Source organism: Oncorhynchus masou, chromosome 27 (genome assembly GCF_036934945.1).
Source record: "Oncorhynchus masou masou isolate Uvic2021 chromosome 27, UVic_Omas_1.1, whole genome shotgun sequence".
In the NCBI taxonomy this organism is placed as follows: Eukaryota; Metazoa; Chordata; class Actinopteri; order Salmoniformes; family Salmonidae; genus Oncorhynchus; species Oncorhynchus masou.
The window spans coordinates 44,309,316-44,329,582 of NC_088238.1; the positions used below are offsets into that span (position 1 = coordinate 44,309,316).

At 44.6% G+C, this 20,267-nt stretch overlaps 2 protein-coding genes across 2 annotated transcripts; one reads left to right on the forward strand and one right to left on the reverse strand.

Moving 5' to 3' along the window:
• Positions 1 to 12,011, reverse strand: LOC135516253 (telomerase Cajal body protein 1-like). The gene is made up of 11 exons (XM_064940406.1): positions 11,807 to 12,011; positions 11,047 to 11,528; positions 10,634 to 10,832; positions 10,330 to 10,425; positions 10,122 to 10,230; positions 9,830 to 9,918; positions 2,763 to 2,986; positions 1,867 to 2,084; positions 1,375 to 1,478; positions 973 to 1,116; positions 1 to 787 (listed from the first exon to the last, which is right to left on the reverse strand). The coding sequence occupies exons 2-11, from the start codon at positions 11,333 to 11,335 to the stop codon at positions 565 to 567; spliced, it is 1,695 nt and encodes a 564-aa protein (XP_064796478.1). The 5' UTR covers positions 11,336 to 11,528; positions 11,807 to 12,011; the 3' UTR covers positions 1 to 564.
• Positions 12,012 to 12,057: 46 nt separating this feature from the next.
• Positions 12,058 to 19,293, forward strand: LOC135516254 (gastrula zinc finger protein XlCGF57.1-like). Its single transcript, XM_064940407.1, has 2 exons — positions 12,058 to 12,326; positions 16,566 to 19,293. The coding sequence occupies exons 1-2, from the start codon at positions 12,158 to 12,160 to the stop codon at positions 17,975 to 17,977; spliced, it is 1,581 nt and encodes a 526-aa protein (XP_064796479.1). The 5' UTR covers positions 12,058 to 12,157; the 3' UTR covers positions 17,978 to 19,293.
• The last annotated feature ends 974 nt before the right edge of the window (positions 19,294 to 20,267 follow it).

Sequence of the window (20,267 nt, forward strand, 5' to 3'; positions counted from 1 at the left end):
TTCGTCTGTGGTTTCAGCAATTATGCTAACTGCTTAACGATTTTAATACATTCAGAAACTACAATATTCACCATGGCTTTACAAAAATATACATTTACTGATGCATGTATAGCGATGCCATGGCACCAGCTTGGCACTTGCAACAATATAAAAAAAGACTAACACGAGGTAAAACAGAACACTCCCCTAGAGCAACATATGATTGGAAGGTAGATTGATGTACATTCAACACAACGTACACTGTGCTCATCCAACACACAGGGCCTGGTCTGGCTGTGGTGGTCATCTGAACCTGAGAGGTCTTACAATTACATTTGGAATTGGTAAGCTCCCTGCTAGCATTGTAGCACATTACCTTTCAATTGTAATAGCATGTTAGCATTCACAATAGTTTGTACCTTGGCTTCGAGACTGGGGAAACTGTAATTCGCTGAATCCAAGGGACAACTCAATATATTGATTGCCACACTTAAAAAAAAGAATAAGTACTACTAAATTCTCTCATATTGGCAGTTTGACATTTGGTTCAGTCCAGAGGGGGGTTTGAGCTGGGCTACTCCACACTCAATCAATCACCACCACTGGCGGTGGTTCCTCCTGCGCCCCCTCGTTGGCTGGGCTAAGTGGTCCGGCCCACCACACAGTCAGAGCGTTGTCCTGTCTGACCTCTGGGGTAGGTGATAACATCACGACATCGCCCTCAGAGTCTCCATCACTACTGTCCCCCGGGGAGAGGAACTGGCGCTGCCCGCTGGACGACACCAGCAACGGCATGAAGGGGTGGACACTAGGGGGAGAATGGAGGGACGAGAGAGACGGGACATTGACAGAAAATAAGAGCGATATTGAAATGACAAATACGCTGCTGCCCCCAAACAGCAAGTGGGGGACCACTTCTAAAAATCTACATATTTAGTATATTAAATAGATTCAGCAGGCAAACAATGCTAATAAAATCCTGGTAAAGCCTACCTGATGCCGTTGGTGCAGTCCCTATGGGCCTGGAAGTGGAGCTGAGGCTGCAGTAGCTCCTGGTTACCATCAGGGGGAGCTGTGAGGGTGTCCCACACTGACACCACCCCCTCTGTGTCACCACTCAACAAGTACCGGCCAGACCTACACGCACACGGTTAGCATTAACAACTACACACACAGAGACAGACCGAGAGATGGCATAATATTAAGTGCAGTTGTGAAGGGTATAATTATGTTATGAAGTTGTGAAGAGCATAATATGAAGAGTAATTAAGGGTGCAAGGGTATTAGGTGCTAAGTCAAGCGTTTCTGAAATGGTGGAATGGGTACAGGGGGCATTGGCGGGCTGCGGTTAGCTGTGAGAGTAGCAGGAAGACAAGATGCAGGGTATGGACTTACGGGTCCAGGTCGAAGTAGATCCGCTGGTTGGTGGCCACATTCCTTTTCAGAGAGAATAGAATCTTTCCCGGGTCCCTCAGGTCCCAGCACAGAATCTCTGGGTCCTACACACACACACAGCAAACCTTGTCGGGACTCAAAATCCTATTTTCCCTAACCTCTACGGAATAGTATTTGACCTTATGGGGACCAACAAAATGTCCCCAGTTGGTGAAATTTGTGTGTGTTTAACTATTCTTGTGGGGACCCCATAAGAATAGTTAAACAAACACACACACACACCTCAAGACTTACAAGTTAAAAAATAACACTGAAGGAGAATGTGGGTATGAGTGCGTAAATACAGTATGTGTTTTAGAAAACCACCACGTTCTCCACTGTGACACTGTGCCCCTCCTACCCAAATCGCTCTCTAAGTGGTCCGTTTTCTAAAGGACAACTCTTTTATTAAGCCCCATGTCTCCCTTTGAGGTTGTGTTTGCGTTCGGTCACCTTGCGACCCCCAGTGTACAGGTAGTGTCCGTCGGGTGAGAAGGCGAGGTGTGTGATGCCCCCGTGGTGCCTGGGCGGCAGCAGGGCCAGCTGGGATCCGTCCTGGCAGGAGTAGAGGCCTGCGGTGCGGGAGTACGAGCCACAGGCGTACACAGACTGGCACGGGCTGAACGCCATGCAGGAGATGATGCCACTCTGACCCTGACCCTGCTTCTTCACTGGGGAGGGAACACACACTCAGCGTTCACATGGGTTCAGATCAACATATTAAGGACCATTTCGGTTTGCGCTGCTGGTATAACTAATGGGTTAGAAATCTAGGAAAACATGTTTTATTTTACCAGGTAAGTCGACTGAGAACACATTCGCATTCATAGCAATGACCTGGGGAATAGTTACAGGCGAGAGTAGGGGAATGAATGAGCCAGTTGGAAGCTGAGGATAATTACGGATGATTAGCCAGGACACCTGGGTTAACACCCCTACTCTTAACATTTATTTTTTTAATTTAACTAGGCAAGTCAGTTAAGAACAAATTCTTATTTACAACGACGGCCTAGGAACAGTGTCCATTGTTCAGGGACAGAACAAACTATTTTTTACCTTGTCAGCTCGGGGATTCGATCTCGCAACCTTTCGGTTACTGGCCCAATGCTCTAACCACTAGGCTACCTGCCGCCCCATTTATAGCTGACATTGCAAATTATAACGGATATTACTCTGTCTACACTGTAGAGAATGATTGAGCAAATAGCACTACACAGCTGATTCAAATAATCAAAGCTTGATAATGAGTTGGTTATTGTAAATCCGATATATAGTGCTAGGGGCAAAAAGACAAAAACGTGCCCCCGGCCCAGGGCCGAGTTCGGGAAACCCCGATCTAGTCTACTAACCTACAGTGGGCCTTTCCTCACAGTCTCTTCCAGGCCTGTCTGTGTAGAACACCCTGACTGTCTTGTCGAAGCCGCAGTAGAGCTGTGATCCGTCTGGGGAGAAGCAGAGGGAGTGGGCTGCGGTCAGCTCGTCCAGATGGTTGTAGGGCCTGAAGCTGGCACGCAGGTCCCCGTAGAACGCATCCCAGATATGGACCGGGTTATCACGACTGCTGCTGGCTATACTAGGGGGGGGGGGATGGATGGGGAGAAGGAAAAGGGATGGAGAAGGATGGTTGGAGAGGAAGAGATTGGACACGGAGGGAATTTAAGGATGGATGAAAAAAAAAGGGGTGGAGAGAGAAGAGGTTGAGGGAAATGATGGAGGTAGAAAGGAAACAAGTGTGGGTCACATCAGGACAAAGGAAGAGTCATTTTTTCATCTCACTTGAAAAACACAGACAGTGCTTTGTGCCAGATCCATCAGAGAGGACATTTCAGTACTTCACTCTCCAGGCCCTATTTCAGCTTGAATTTCATTCAGCCCCTCTTATCTATTCACTAACAGTTTGTTGCTTCAGAATGGACAAAAACGAGTCATCAACAGACAGACATACTGTATGGCTTTTCAACTAACATAACTGCAGGGGGGAACCTAACAGCCCAACATAAACGCTTAAATATCACTGTCTGAACTGAGGCTCAATTAGCCAAGAGGAAATTAGCCTGGGCGGCTCAGTGCTCTTATGGCACTGTGTCTTTGTTCTGTCTGTTGGGAATCCCCTCATTATAATGGTACACCACAGCTAGCCTGGACGCCGGCCCAGAAAGCAATTCAAAGGAGGAACACCAGTGACCATTCTACAGGAGGGTACAGCACATGGCTTTAGGCAGAGAGAGGGAGGAAAAGAGGGAGGGAGAGCAGGAAAGAGGGAGGAGGAAAAGGGGTAGGTAGAGCGTGAGAGAGAGGGAGGGAAAGGTGTAGGCAGAGCGTGAGAGAGAGAGAGGGAGGGAAAGGGGTAGGTAGAGCGTGAGAGAGAGGGAGGGAAAGTGGTAGGTAGAGCGTGAGAGAGAGGGAGGGAAAGGGGTAGGTAGAGCGTGAGAGAGAGGGAGGGAAAGGGGTAGGTAGAGCGTGAGAGAGAGGGAGGGAAAGGGGTAGGTAGAGCGTGAGAGAGAGGGAGGGAAAGGGGTAGGTAGAGCGTGAGAGAGAGGGAGGGAAAGGGGTAGGTAGAGCGTGAGAGAGGGAGGGAAAGGGGTAGGTAGAGTGTGAGAGAGGAGGGAAAGCTGGAGAGAGAGAGAAACACAAAAAGAGGGAGAAATATGACAAAAACAGCCAAGAATCCCATGAATGCCTCTCACAGACCCTCACCACATGCTTGTAAATTATGTCCTTTTTTTACTATCTCTACCAATCAGATCTTAGTACATTCCCCAGACACCCAAACAGGAGTACGCCTCGTCCACCTGTGAGCATAACGCAATGATGTCTTCTAAACATACATTCCGATGGTTCATTTGACTCCCTGAACAAAACGTCATCCCACCTGACTGACTCCACTCCGTAACCCTCAACAACACCAGACAAAACATCATACTGTCTGAACACACAGACGGAGTTCACATGGCGGGTCAGCTCCGACTAGCATCCTCGTCCCTGTTACCCTGGCTCCTCTCAGAGTCCTGCTCTCAAGGGGTTCATCCCTCAGACAATCATCTCCTTGGGTCGTTCATGCTCTCAACCTCCACTCCTCCCTCTCTTTCGTCAACTTTTTCCTCATTCTTTTTTCTCATTCTCTCCATTTCTTCTCGCTGTGAAGAAATGTTTTCCGTTCAGTGTCGTTTATGGTTTGATCATGCACTCCTTGTGAAATGTCCCCCTTCCACCCAATGACCCCGCTCTCTCTCTCATTCCCCCTCCTTCTTCTAGTCTAGAGGATATGTTGCTTTCCTCGCTTCGTGCGGTGGACCACAACCCACGCTGGGCACTGATCAGAGAGGAACCATCGGAGGCAGTGTAAGGGGGGGTTAAGCGGTGCGCGCTGTTGGTAAGGAGGCCTCGTTAGCGGCCTCCTTACCAACCTGTAACAATGTCATTCTCCACGTTAGCGGCTGGGCAACATTGATCTCAGCTTGCCATGGCACAGACGGAGTCATAATAATTAAAGTGATTTGATAAGGCCCTTTAAAAACAGTCAGTTCTGTTAAAGCTGCAATATGTAACTTTTTGGGAGCCCCAAACAAAACCAATAAGTATTCAAACACTATTCAAACATGCCTCGCAAAGGGGGGCACCTACAGTATTGGTAGACGGGTGAAAATAAAAGTAGACGTTGAATACCCCTTTGAGCATGGTGAAGTTATTAATTACACTCTGGATGGTGTATCAATACACCCAGTCATTACTAAGATACAGGCTTTTTCCTAACTCAGTTGCTGGAGAGGAAGGGAACTTCTCTGGGATTAAATTAAAACGCCCAAAAAATGTGGCAAAGAAATTAACTTTATGTCATGAATACAAAGCATTATGTTTGGGGCAAATCCAACACAACACGGAGTACCACTCTTGATATATTGAAGGATGGTGGTGGCTGTTGTAGTGACCGTATTACCACCACACTGGCAGTCATGAGTCACTCGGGCTCCCGAGTGTCGCAGCGGTCTAAGGCACAGCATCTCAGTGTTAGGTGTGTCACTACAGACCCTGGGTCGATTCCAGGCTGTATCATAACCATTTGTGATTGGGAGTCCCATAGAGCGGCGCACAATTGGCCCAGCATTGTCCGGGTTTGGCCGGAGTAGACCGTCATTGTAAATAAGAATTTGTTCTTAACTTACCTAGTTAAATTAAAAATTGACCGCTGAGTCATGGTTATCTCCTCTTATGCACACTCTTAACCCCTAGCTAACATTAGCCAGCTAGCCAGAATTCCTAACATATCATACGTTTTGCAAATTCGCATAATAAGAATTGTAATTCGTAACATATCCTACAAAAATGGGTCATGGGCAAACAATTTTAATATACATACCAAGACATTATACTAAATGGAGTGTCTCGGATTTATGTACAGAAGAATACGAAATGAAGGAATTGTCAGTAGAGCTCCGAGACAGGATTGGGTCGAGGCACAGATCTGGGGAAGGGTACCAAAAAAATGTATGCAGCTTTAGAAATCCAAGACCACAGTGGCCTCCATCATTCTTAAAGGGAAGAAGTTTGGAACCACCAAGACTGTTCTTAAAGCTGGTCGCCCGGCCAAACTGAGCAATCGTGGGAGAAGGGCCTTGGTTAGGGAGGTAACCAAGAACCCGATGGTCACAATTAATCTTCTCCTTTCCCCCTTCTGATGACCAGGTGGCGAATCGCATCTCTGCATGTCTGGCAGACATATCAGTGTGGATGACGGATCACCACCTCAAGCTGAACCTCGGCAAGATGGAGCTGCTCTTCCTCCCGGGGAAGGACTGCCCGTTCCATGATCTCGCCATCACGGTTGACAACTCCATTGTGTCCTCCTCCCAGAGCGCTAAGAACCTTGGCGTGATCCTGGACAACACCCTGTCGTTCTCAACCAACATCATGGCGGTGGCCCGTTCCTGTAGGTTCATGCTCTACAACATCCGCAGAGTACGACCCTGCCTCACACAGGAAGCGGCGCAGGTCCTAATCCAGGCACTTGTCATCTCCCGTCTGGATTACTGCAACTCGCTGTTGGCTGGGCTCCCTGCCTGTGCCATTAAACCCCTACAACTCATCCAGAACGCCGCAGCCCGTCTGGTGTTCAACCTTCCCAAGTTCTCTCACGTCACCCCGCTCCTCCGCTCTCTCCACTGGCTTCCAGTTGAAGCTCGCATCCGCTACAAGACCATGGTGCTTGCCTACGGAGCTGTGAGGGGAACGGCACCGCAGTACCTCCAGGCTCTGATCAGGCCCTACACCCAAGCAAGGGCACTGCGTTCATCCACCTCTGGCCTGCTCGCCTCCCTACCATTGAGGAAGTACAGTTCCCGCTCAGCCCAGTCAAAACTGTTCGCTGCTCTGGCCCCCCAATGGTGGAACAAACTCCCCTCACGACGCCAGGACAGCGGAGTCAATCACCACCTTCCGGAGACACCTGAAACCCCACCTCTTCAAGGAATACCTAGGATAGGATAAGTAATCCTTCTCACCCCCCCCCTCCCTTAATGACTTAGATGCACTATTGTAAAGTGGCTGTTCCACTGGATGTCAGAAGGTGAATTCACCAATTTGTAAGTCGCTCTGGATAAGAGCGTCTGCTAAATGACTTAAATGTAAATGTAAATGTCACTCTGTCAGAGCTCCAGAAGTCCTCTGTGGAGATGGGAGAACCTTCCAGAAGGACAACCATCTCTGTAGCACTCCACCAATCAGGGCTTTATGTTAGGAGTGGCCTCTGTCTGGCCACTCTAAGTAAAAGGCACAGGGCAGCCCACTTGGAGTTTGCCAAAAGGAACCTAAAGGCCTCTGACCATGAGAAACAAGATTCTCTGGTCTGATGAAACCAAGATTGAACTCTTTGAACTCAAGCGTCACGTCTGGAGGAAACCTGGCACCATCCCTATGGTGAAGAATGGTGATGGCAGTATCATGCTATGGGGAAGTTTTTCAGTGGCATGGACACTAGTCAGGATGGAGGGAAAGATGAACAGAACAAAATACAGAGAGATACTTGATGAAAACCTGCTCCACAGCTCTTAAGGTTCTCCTTCCAACAGGAATGGCTTCAGGACAAGTCTCTGAATGTCCTTGAGTGGCCCAGCCAGAGCTCGGACTTGAACAACTCTGGAGAAACCTGAAAATAGCTGTGCAGCGACGCTCCCCATCCAACCTGAACAGAGCTTGAGAGGATCTGCAGAGAATGGGAGAAAATCCCCAAATATAGGTGTGCCAAGCTTGTAGTGTCATACCCAAGAAGACTCGAGGCTGTAATCACTGTCAAACGTGCTTCTACAAAGTACTGAGTTATCTATGCATAGTCACTTCAATAACTCTACCTACATGTACATATCACTTCAATTACCTCAACACCAGTGTCCCCACACATTGACTCTGTACTGGTACTCCCTGTATATAGGCCCGCTATTGTTATTTAGTGCTGCTCTTTAATTATTTGTTATTCTGAGCTCTTACTTTTTTGGGGGTATTTTCTTAAAACGGCAGTTACTTTCTCAAAACGGACGGCACAAACAACTGGATTCGTTATCCCTTTCATGCCCTGCCTCCAGTCCACTTACCGATATCTGAGCAAGGGAGCCTCATTCAACCATGCAGCCGATATAGGATGTCTTAGAAATCAAAACTTAAGGTTTGTATCATTCACAACTAAAGTTGCCAAATAACTCTAAATCTAGTGTATAGGACCCGTTTCAAATTTAGCACTCTTACACTGAACATAGCCACTTCACTTGCGTACTCTCGTTCTGGAATTGAAAAGAATATCCTTTCTATTTTATTCACCTAAGTACAATTATATTCTTCTCACAATAAAATTATAGAATATAAAATAAATGGCAGTGGACTTATATGCATATCTTGTCTGCTAAATGAAAAGGCCTACGGTTCGGCGCATTGCCAGATAACACAGTAGGCCAACTCATATTCTGTTCTTCTCAAATACTTTTCCTTCATATAATAATGTTTCTTATGACATGGCTAAAATAAATAATGGATTTATTTTGATGGCGTAAATTACATTGATTTATTATACTTTCTTCAAAATGTCGATGTTACAAAAGTGGCATCGGCGGCTTGCATGTGCGGAGGCCTGGAGATAAACGCGTTTATGTTCATTAATGGTCAATTACCGTGAGACCGGCAGTCTTTTGCATGACAATAACCGGCGGACAAAATTTCATGACCACCACAGCCCTAGTGGTAGCTGCATCATGTTATGGGCATGCTTTTCATCAGCAAGGACTGGGGAGTTTTTTCTTTAAATAAAAATAAACAGAATAGAGCTAAGCACAGACTAAATCCTAGAGGATAACCTGGGATCAGTCTGCTTTCCAACAGACATTAGGGAGACAAATTCACCATTCAGCAGGACAAGAACTTAAAACAAGGACAAATACACAGTGGAGTTGCTTGCCAAGACGACATTGAATGTTCCTGAGTAACCTAGTTCCTGAGTGGCCTAGTTCTTACAGAATAAATGTGCAATTATTGTACTATCCAGTTGTGCAAAGCTCTTAGAGATTTACCCAGAAAGACTCACAGCTGTAATCGCTGCTAAAGTTGATTCCAACATGTATTAAATCAGGGGTGTGAATACTTGTGTATTTCATTTTCAATAGATTTCTAAAACATGTTGGGGTAGTGTGTGTAAATGGGTGATAAATCTATTTCATCCATTTTGAATTCAGGCTGTAACAACAAAATGTGGAATAAGTCAAGGGGTATGAATACTTTCTGAAGGCCCTGTAGCTTAAAGGGAAATGTAAAAAACATACGAATAATCTCCAGCACCACCCTAACATCAACATGTGTGAAAATGGCACATTTCTATGTTTTGTAGTAAAAAAGATAGATCGATCAAATGTTTCCAATGACATCATTAACCAATTAGTAGGCAATGCCTACTCATAATTGATCAAAATCACACCGATGAAGTCATTGGAAACACTTATCTTCCTCTATCGTTTAACAATAAAACATAGAAACGCACCATTTTCACTTATGTTGAGGTGGTGCTGGAGATGATTAATACAAAGTTGAACCATTTTGAAGTCTCCCTGTAAAGCAGGAATCCATAGCAGTGAAACTGCCACGTCCGTTATCGATATTAGAACAACAAAGATGTTATTTCAAACAAAGAACTGTTTTTTTCCACCCCCTTAGAACCCCATTGCCGGCGTGATAGAACAGCTGATTATGTAAAGATTTTGGGGGGGACCGCGGTGCGTGACGTTCCCCAGCTCTGCTTTGTCAGCAACAAAACAAAAACAGAAGCAGGATACAGTGGAACTGCTAACCCTACTGCGGATTCCATCTTTAAAGTACTTTGTGACAACTGTTGACATAAAAAAAAAAATGGCTTCATAAATAACGTTCGATTGATTGAACTCACAAGCAGGAGTCAGGGTCCAGGGAGCTCATCTTGGGGTACCAGCAGTAGTCATAGATGGTGTCCCCCTCTGCCATCTTCAGCACTGGGCTCTGCAGGGGAGGGAAGGAGAGACACGAGATAAATACTGTGTTGATCTCCAACGGGAACCTAGCCGTTTTAGTCAGTTACCCTGTGGTCTATTCATTACGCAATAAGTTTTGCAACAGAAAACAAGCGTTTCTATTGGACAAATTCAGGTTGATCCCTCTGTGTTTTGTTGGCTTTTTAGTGAATTAAATCTCTGGAGCCTCACCATCTCAGTGAGCAGGTCCCAGTTGTAGCTGTAGATCTCAGGGGGGAGGTTGTAGACACGCAGCACGTTGTCTGCACTGTTGGTCAGGATGCACAAGCCATCTGGGGCCCTGGAGAATTAACAGTTACTTCTTCAGATAGCCTGTAAAGCAAAATGGATCCTAAAGCCACGTAATCAACCAAGGAACAATATTTTAAGAGGGAGTTACCATTTGCAGCCCTTGAGGTAGTTCTCAGGGAGGCTGGAGTACTCAGCCCAGGAACCAGTCAGCATCTGGGGGTTCTGGCTGAAATCGAGACCCAGGCTGCAGATAGGAGAGAGGGGATAAGAGTAGGCCGCAGTACATGAGAAATACATAGATGAGGACAAACAAAACAGTGGATGGATAATTTAAATGTTTGGACACCCAAATATCACCGCCAAAATGTTTCTTCAAACCTCGAATATCTGTGTGCTTAATTTTTTAGCTTCTAAATTATTTACCTAGAATAATCCTAAAATTCTTCACATACTTTTGTCCTTCGCTGGTGCTTTCAGCTGAGCTTTCCTGTTCCCCATCTTCCACCTTCTCCTGCTCCCCCTCTTCCACCTTCTCCTCTCCTCCCTCTCTCGTGCCATGAGCCTCACAAGGACCTCCATTCTCATGGCATTCTACTTCTTCGGCTCCCGCGTCTTCTTCTCCTCCTTCCATCACACTTGGCTGGTTGGCTTCTGTAACAGATATGGATAAACATTATGAGTTAAATACTATTATTCCATTAAGTCAAGAGGCTAGAGGCTATGTTCCCCATCTTCTGTCTTTAAAAAAACGTGTTTTTTTTTTTACAAGGAATGTATATATGATAAGCATTGACTTAGAATATTTAGAGATGCACACCAGTGAAGGAAGCTTTTCCTGAAATACAACAACTGGTAACAACTTCACCTCCATTATGGGTCAGTACAGCCAAGTCTTCCTGCCTCAATCCTGCCTGTTCTATGGGTCCTCCATGTGTATCAGGGGGGTCCAGGCTGAGACTCAGCTCCAACCCATCTCCACTGAGCCTAGGCTGCTTAGCCACTGGAGGGGCCTCTTCTTCTTTATTCTCCCCCAGTACCAAGCACTCACCCTGGGATAGAGGTGGAACTGATTGAGGAGGATCACTTTCCGCCTCTGCCTCCCGCCCAACTCCTGCCACATCCCCACTTTCACCCCCCTCTACAGGACCAGACATCTCTGATCACTATTTCGTCCTATCCTTCAGTGCTTCCTCTCAAATCTTCTTTCCCCCGGCGTTGTATATCCTGCCTCCCTGGTGGTCTGCCTGTGTCAGACGTTAGTATGGTAGGTGCTGCTAGGGTGCCTCTTCCTGCACTGTGGATGTCTCAGTCTGGTTGTGATCATCACAGCACCCACGGCACGGGACACTGGAGGGGTAGAGGGGTTGGCAAGGAGAAATTAAATGCGAACACACTACATCGTGGATACACGTCAAAATAAAACCCATCTAGGTAGCTAACAAACATATCACCAATCATTCAACACTACATCATATCGACAAAATTACGCCATCAGTGTTGTTAGAATGATATTCAATGCGAGGGTTGGTTAAATGACGGCTAGTTTAGCAATTAGCTAACTAGCTACTACAAAACATTAGTTACAGATGGACAACTAGCGATGCTAACTAATGTTAGCTAGCTACCTCTTTGGTCGGCCTTGCGGTTTTTCTATTAGGTTTCACAGCCTCTTCGGCAAAGGCGAAACTCTTCTTTACTGAAATTGAGTATTCGAACGAGAACAACGTAGCAGCACACTGGACTTGGATAGCAGCAGTCACGAAGTCATGCTGCGAATTCGTAAACACAAGACACCGCCATGTTACGTTCACCAGAACTATCGCGAGACTTCAAGCTAAACATAGCCCTTCCTCGGAAGTAGGGGGCGACTTTTTTTTACGATTTTGCATTCCTTGTGTGGACAAAAGAAAGACACACTGACTGAACCAAAGATCATTTACATACGGCATAGGCTACCCAACTTGATCCACTGAAAAATGTCTAAACTACAGTTGTTGCGTTTATTTTTAAATGAGCGTTTAACGGAGTCTGCTGCTGTGGAGATTTTCGAAGCAGTTGAGAAAGCGGTAGCGGAGTACCAGGAGGAGAATGATCGGTTACGGAGACTGCTGCGGTTCACACCAGAGATACAACTATGTAGAATAGGTTCGTATGTATTTTTTGGGGTTTGTAAACACTCATTTGTATTATTTTAGCGATCCTGGTTTATGAGCATGGATATCGATTCTGCAAATGGAGCATGCTTTTGTGGCACTGTCGATATCCACGGGGTTAAGGGCCAGATAGATAATGAAAACCCTTCTATATATGATGCTTAGATTGAACGCGCTGTGCATTTCGTTTTAGGCTATCAAACAACATCCACAACGACCATGTTTTCCACTTGGTTTCAACCTGTTGTTAAACAATTTTCAATTTGAATAATCACAGTGAGGTGAGTTTTAAAATCACGATACTGTTTTGAGGACAAGTGTTTGATGTGATTTTCTAATGCATTTGCATTGATGCAACATGCAGGGGGCACCTTTTGGTTTTAGAAGTGTTAGGGACATAACTTGGCGGGGGGTCTGAGGGGGTCATCCCACTTTGTGGAATATCTAAACGCTAATTTCCTGAATTTCCACACAATCTAATATGACCCATGACGCTTCTAGCAGTCTCTATTTAGAACAACAAAAAGTAAGCAAGAATGACAACAGTCATCAAGCTATGTAAGATACCGTTATTAAATATGTTTAAGGGAGAATTTGTAGATATACTGAGATGAAAAAAACACTGCCAGAATTAAGCCATCCAACACAAGACCATAACATATATGTCCCCTTTTGTGTTTTACATCTCCAGCAGAGGAATGACATTTCTGAGTGCATGATGTTCAGTTTCACTGGCATATAGAAGAGCCAGCAGCATACCACCTTGCTTCTGAAGCTAAGCAGGGTTGGTCCTGGTCAGTCCCTGGATGGGAGACCAGATGCTAGTGTTGGAGGGCCAGTAGGAGGCACTGAATACTAAACAGAACAATAAATAACAAAATAAATAAATAACAATAAATAACAGAACAATAAAATAAATATAGTATGTTCTATGGATGGTCTTACACTGCAGTTATTTATTTTTGAGATTATATGAACATGACTGGGCATTCTAACATCTCTATCCATTCATCATCAATAGTGTTTCCCAGGTCTTCCTCACATTTTAGTTTGACATGTTTCAGTGTCATCGGCGAAAGCCATTATCAACCCTTGATACAGTTTTAAAATCAACTTTAGAGATTTGTCAGACTGCCTTAAAATAGTTTCAATCTTTTGAAGCTTCTTGCTTGTCCAGTGTTTGACGCACTGAGAGAATAAAGTGTTGTATCTGCAAGAGTTCACCTCTGAGCCATCACAGACTGGTCTTCCCTGGCTGCCTGACCCTGATGAGACCTCTGTCACCATCTGCTCCTTCTCCGATGAGGCTTGACAAAGAATTACCTTGGTGTACATTTATACATTGATTCTATTCTTGAACAATATAACGGTTCAATAATTGAAATGATCATTATTCCCAGATCCCAGACTGTTGCCTACCCATCAATGGGACATTGTATCCATTTACTGATTGTTATAATGCAAAATTCAGCTGAGCTCTGTAGACTGGTCTTCCCTGGCTGTCTGACTCTGCTGGGACACCTGTCACCATCTGATTCTGCTAAGACATGATGAGCATAGTGTTGTGTACTGACTGCACCATGACATTGAAACATGTAGAGTTGTTTATAATGTGTCGGTGTGAAAAGTAGGAAATTAGCTCGGGAAACTTGACAGATCAATAACGTTACTTTGTTATACTGACTAATAAAAACTCACATTACGTTGAAGAAACGTCAGAATATATCGGTCTTCAATCATTTGGCCTCTGGTAAAATAGTGATTTGAGGCAAAAATAATAGCTAAAGTTGTTAAACTAGCTAGCAAACTTTTAGCTAGCTTTTGGCTAGCTCTAGCTAATGGTACATCATAAAATGTACTTCTGTTGAAATGGGACAAAACAAAGGCTACAAAACATTTCCATACTCAACAGATGTTAGATACCGCTACCTGACAGATAGATAAAGGCTAGCTCGAGCCGAACGTTAGTTCATTGACTTCAGTCGAGGGGGGATGAAACCCTGGCTAACGTAACATGTCAGTTACACTACTACCTCAGCATTGGGAATAAATACGATATTTTTTTCTGTCAAACAGCAGTTACCTTGCCAGCTAGATCAGTCAAATAAAGAGTAGCCCGTTTCTGCTCTGTTTGCTTTTACAACTCAGGGGAAAAAAGCTCAACACAGACAGCAGATGCCCCTGATCATCTCTCCGGTGCTGGTCCTATACGCCAGCCGTTCAGAAACTTTGCCTTCACACAGACTGTCCGCATGCTCTGTGGTGTCCCATACGGTCCTAAATCCAGCAGTCTGAAACAGCCTACCCAACCGCTCTGAGGCATCCACATGGTCCTAAAGCACACCGGTGCTGTGTTTTTTCAATTATCAGAGTGCGATTATAAAACTGGGGGGGGGACAAAAATGCAATTTTAGAATGTGGGGGAGTCGTCATGTTCCCAGTGAAAGTTGCGCCCCTGCATTGATGTCAGAGCGGTTAGAGGGACAATAGAACCCTGAGTAATAGGCTATTAGTGACCTGATGGTGGTTAGCAAGTTGGGTACTACCAACACATGTCCAGAGTTGCTGCAACCTGGTCTCAGAGCATTTTGTATTGTTCTATATGTAAATCTGAGACACTCCATTTAGTATGATAAGTTACAAATTACAATTCGTATGCTATGTTAGGAATTTGCAAAATGTACAAAATGTTATGAATTTGAAATAAAAGGTGGCTAATAATGTTAGCTAGCTGGCTAACGTTAGTTAGGCTAGGGGTTAGGGTTAGGAGTGAGGTTAAAGGGTTAAGGTTAGCTAAAAGGGTTAGGTAACATGCAAAGTAGCTAAAAAGTAGTAAGTAGTTGAAAAGCTGCTTTTTAGGTAAAATGCTAAAGTCCTCCGTGATGAGATTTGAACTCGCAACCATTTTCTTGCTAGAAGTTCACGTAACCATCTGTCTTATGTAACAATACCAAACAAAACATATCATACTACTTTTAGTTTCTGGATTTACATTTACTGTGTTATGTCTAGTTTATGAGACCAGGCTGCCAGAGTGTATAAAAGGAGATTGTCACTCAATGGTCATGTGGGCATTTTACTAGGATCATGACTGCTGGTGTGGTGGTAATAAGGTCACCGCAACAGCCCTACTAGATATCCCTGAGGGGTATCATACGAAGCAACCTAGATCTACTCAGGGTTTTCTAAAGCTAACCAGCTTCAGTTAGCTTCACATTCCAGCTCGGGCTTCATCCGCAGGACCCAGGCCCGGGGGTCCATTCGGAAAGTATTCAGACCCCTTTCCTTTTTACGCATTTTTTTTACGTTACAGCTTTATTCTAAAATGGATTAAGTAAATGTTTTCCCTCAATCTACACACACTACCTCAATACAACAACAGAAATAGATACCTTATTTACGTAAATATTCAGGCCCTTTGCTTTGAGACTTGAAATTGAGCTCAGGTGCATCGTGTTTCCATTGATCACCCTTGAGTTGTTTCTAAAACTGTGGTCATTTTAAATTGATTGGAATTTATTTGGAAAGACCTGTGTATATAAGGTCCCACAGTTGACAGTACATGTCAGAGCAAAAACCAAGGAATTGTCCATAGAGCTCCGAGACAGGATTTTGTCAAGGCACAGATCTGGGGAAGGGTACTAAAACATGTCTGCAGCATTGAAGGTCCCCAAGAACACAGTGTCCTCCACCATTCTTAAATGGAAGAAGTTTGGAACCACCTAGATTCTTCCTAGAGCTGGCCGCCCAGCCAAACTGAGCAATCGGGGGTGAAGGGCCTTGGTTCAGGGAGGTGACCAAGAACCCAATGGTCACTCTGACAGAGCTCCAGAGATCCTCTCCATCCAGAAGGACGACCATCTCTGCAGCACTCCACCAATCAGGCCTTTATGGTAGAGTGGCCAGACGAAGCCACTCCTCAGTAAAAGGCACATGACAGCCTGCTTGGAGTTTGCCAAAAGGCACCTAAAGACTCTCAGACCATGAGAAACAACATTCTCTGTTCAGATTTATTTATTAATAGGGGACAATGCACATTAATCAACATCAATATTACAACACCCATGTAAATGTGCCAGGTTTAGTCAAAAGCTAATTTTCACTGCGAATGTATAGCCTACAAAATGAATTGAACTTATAAACAATTGATATATGTGATTAAATAAGTGTCTGTATCAAGACTATAAAAGACTATAAATGTAACCTCTGCTTCTCCTCTCCTTCCCTCCAGACTCCCTGCAGTTCTCTCTTGCTGTCTCTGAAGAGAAGGTTCCCCCTGAGCAGCAGCACTGTGAGCAGGAGTGGAGCTCCGGTCTGGGGCAGGAGGACCCAGAGCCCACACAGATCAAAGAGGAACAGGAGGAACTTCGGATCAGTCAAGACGAAGAGCGGTTTCAAGGGTTGGAGGCTGACATCACAGAGTTCAAATTCCCTCCGACCTGTGTGAAAAATGAATGTGATCAGGAGGACCCACTTCAGTCCATGACTGAACAGACTATGGAGAACAGAGAGATTGACTCCAAACCAGTTGATCTCAAACCTTTTGGGACTGTGACCCACCTAAAGGGTCTCGACATTCCCTTTGACCCTCCAGATAGTCAAAACACATCCTCCAGTCACAGCTCTGCTACAAGCAGCGACCAAGTAGGACTTAACAGCAGCCCACCATTGGATCTAATTGTGCACAAACTGGCTCACACGGGGGAGAAACTATTTAGCTGTGGTGACTGTGGGAAAAGCTTCAGTCAAAAGGAACACCTAGGGAACCATGTACGCATTCACACAGGAGAGAAACCGTTTAGCTGTGGTGACTGCGGGAAAAGCTTCACTGTCAAGGGGAACCTAACTGTGCACAAACTGGCTCACACTGGAAAGAAACCATTTAGTTGTGGTGACTGCGGGAAAAGCTTCTATCAGAGCCAGGAACTAACTGCGCATATACGGACTCACACTGGGGAGAAACCGTTTAGCTGTGGTGACTGTGGGAAAAGGTTTTATCACAAGATTACTCTAAACCGACACATTCAGACTCACACAGGAGAGAAACCGTTTATCTGTGGTGACTGTGGGAAAAGGTTTTATCACAAGATTACTCTAAACCGACACATTCAGACTCACACAGGAGAGAAACCATTTATATGTGGCGACTGTGGGAAAAGCTTCAGTCAGAAGGAACACCTAGGGAACCATACACTGACTCACACAGGAGAGAAACCGTTTAGCTGTGGAGACTGTGGGAAAAGCTTCAGGCAGAAGGGGACCTTAAATACGCATAAACTGACTCACACGGGAGTGAAATCATTTAGCTGTGGAGACTGTGGGAAGAGCTTCATTCTGAAGGGGTCCCTAAAGATGCATATACAGACTCACACAGGTGTGAAACCATTTATATGTGGAGACTGCGGGAAAGGCTTCTATCTGAAGGGAGACCTAGGTAAGCATATACTGACTCACACAGGTGAGAAACCATTTAGCTGTGGAGACTGCGGGAAAAGCTTCAGGCAGAAGTCGGCCCTAAAGACGCACACACTGACTCACACTGGAGAGAAGCCATTTCACTGTGGAGACTGTGGGAAAAGATTCAGTCAGAATGGGGCCCTAAAGAAGCATTTATTGACTCACACAGGAGTGAAATCATTGTAGCTGTGGTGACTGTGGAAAAAGCTATCAGAAAAGACGCCTAACTGAACATATTCAGACTCACCTAGGAGTTAAACAACATGACTGCTCAGTCTGTGATAGAACATTCATCTGCTGAAGCATGTTAATAATGTCCTCAAAGAAAGAAACCGGGAGGACAAAAATACAGTGGGGCAAAAGAGTATTTAGTCAGCCACCAATTGTGCAAGTTCTTCCACTTGAAAATTACAGGCTTCTCTCATATTTTTATCATAGGTACACTTCAACTATGACAGACAAAATTAGAAAAAAAATCCAGAAAATCACATTGTAGGATTTTTAATGAATTTATTTGCAAATTATGGTGGAAAATAACAAAAGTTTATCTCAATACTTTATGTACCCATTGTTGGCAATGACAGAGGTCAAACGTTTTCTGTAAGTCTTCACAAGGTTTTCACACACTGTTGCTGGTATTTTGACTCATTCCTCCATGCAGATCTCCTCTAGAGGTCTGCATGGAGGAATGGGTCAAAATAGGGTAAAAAAATGGCAGAGGACATAGCTCCTTGGGAGAGTCTCCATTGGAAAAAGTCTGTCCTCGACTCCTGTCCTCCTCCCCGTGAACTGGATACTGATAAGTGGTCGAAAAGAGTGGTCATTTGTTAGTAGCCGGACGGAGAAGTGTCATCCAAAACCCATTAGATGAGAAAGTCAGAGGTTCCGCTCCAATTACCTTCTCCTCCAATGGGTTTTGAGAAGGAGACAAGGAGTTAGCCATTTGAGATCTTCCCATAAGTACCCTTTCAGCAGCTCGCGCGGCATTCTTTCAGAATATGCCACACCCCCTTTGAATTGGCTGTTTTCTCAAAGGAGAAAAACATGCACCCGTTTTAAAACGATACACGACTTATCCTTTTATCCATAAAATGTCTTGCACATCCAGCTAAATTTTGTTTTGATCACTTTACACATTTAATTTGGGATTCTACCCCTGTAGCGCGAGTGGAGAAGGGGAGTCTTATTTCATATGAGCGCATTTCTGTGAATCCCAAACCAGCCCCTTGCTGCTACCTACTCGTACGTAGGGCCCTCCGTTGTCACGTGTTGCTGACGAAACTCCAGAGGATGACTTCCATCGAGTGGCAAGGGGATCAGTAAACCCATCGACTTCGGGACACACTAGTGACTTGAATGATGCGATTCATGTTCCATATTTTAATAATAAAATGCACATGAAATTCAAATGAACAATTGACTAGAAATACTTTAACTGTTAAACGTATCATTTGGGAGGTATTTCATATGTTTTGAGTCAAGCAATGAAATCCAACACAAACAAACACACATTTCCTATAATGAGGCAAACGCCAAACATATCTGAGTGCGTGTTGGGGACAGCACTTCACTCTGGAGCTGCTTGGTTCGAAATGGCAATCATAGGCTGTAATTAACTGCTACATCCAGGGCAAAATTGTTTTCCCTCTTGATGGTGGAGAGAAATGTACATTTTAAAGTTAATTTCCTGCAATTCAAAAAAAAAATCCATGGGGTGTAGATAAAATATTGCCGCTTTTAAAGCAAGTTTTCTGTAGGTCTACATTTTTCCATGGAGATTTTGTGTTGCAATTTTATACAATTCTACATATTTTGCCATGGGCAGAGATACATTTTTGCATTTTTTAAAGCTAATTTCCAGCAATTCTGCCATGGCTTATACCATGTAATTATATCTGAGTGACCTAACAAAATCAATGGGGGCCTGCTGGAGGTCATGGCCCCCAGGCACTGCATGTCCGGTCGGTATTCGACCATGATTACTATAAGTTTACATAACTGGCTAGACTAACTTACCAATAAAACATTTTTGGGGGCTGACAATTGAGTGACTGTCAGTAACTGACAGAACAAGAGAACTGCTGATGCACAACCAAATTGCAAAACTTACACCTTGTGTATTCTACCACTCTAACTCAACAGTAAGTTAAGACCCTAAGTGACCTTGGATCGATCTATGGAGGGCCAAGGAGAAGGGGGTGATTTGAGATTCAGCTCGTTTCCTCCACTACTTTTGACATTTTTCAAAGTGGAGAGGTGGCGAGCAAAACTAATTGAGATTCTCCCCTCGAGGCAAATTTGTTTCTTGTGTTCCACAGAAGGTGCATGCTTAGGGGTGCGTTTGAACGGTTTTGTGGTGACCACAGAAAGCATTCCCTTTATGGCATCTGAGCGCATTGAGGCAATCTCCATTTTGAAGTTGTGAATTTTCTTCACAATTTGCTGATCCCTCCTGATGACCCGGTTGGACATGATT

What these genes read in the sequence shown, in the direction of transcription:
- LOC135516253 (XM_064940406.1), bottom strand. Translation starts at nt 11,335, where the DNA reads ATGTCTGGTCCTGTAGAGGGGGGTGAAAGTGGGGATGTGGCAGGAGTT. An exon ending in AGCACCAGCGAAGGACAAAA is followed by an intron (nt 10,426 to 10,633) that starts GTATGTGAAGAA and finishes TCCTATCTGCAG; the next exon opens with CCTGGGTCTCGATTTCAGCC. An exon ending in CTGGACCCTGACTCCTGCTT is followed by an intron (nt 2,987 to 9,829) that starts GTGAGTTCAATC and finishes CCCCCCCCCTAG; the next exon opens with TATAGCCAGCAGCAGTCGTG.
- LOC135516254 (XM_064940407.1), top strand. Translation starts at nt 12,158, where the DNA reads ATGTCTAAACTACAGTTGTTGCGTTTATTTTTAAATGAGCGTTTAACG. An exon ending in GATACAACTATGTAGAATAG is followed by an intron (nt 12,327 to 16,565) that starts GTTCGTATGTAT and finishes CCTTCCCTCCAG; the next exon opens with ACTCCCTGCAGTTCTCTCTT.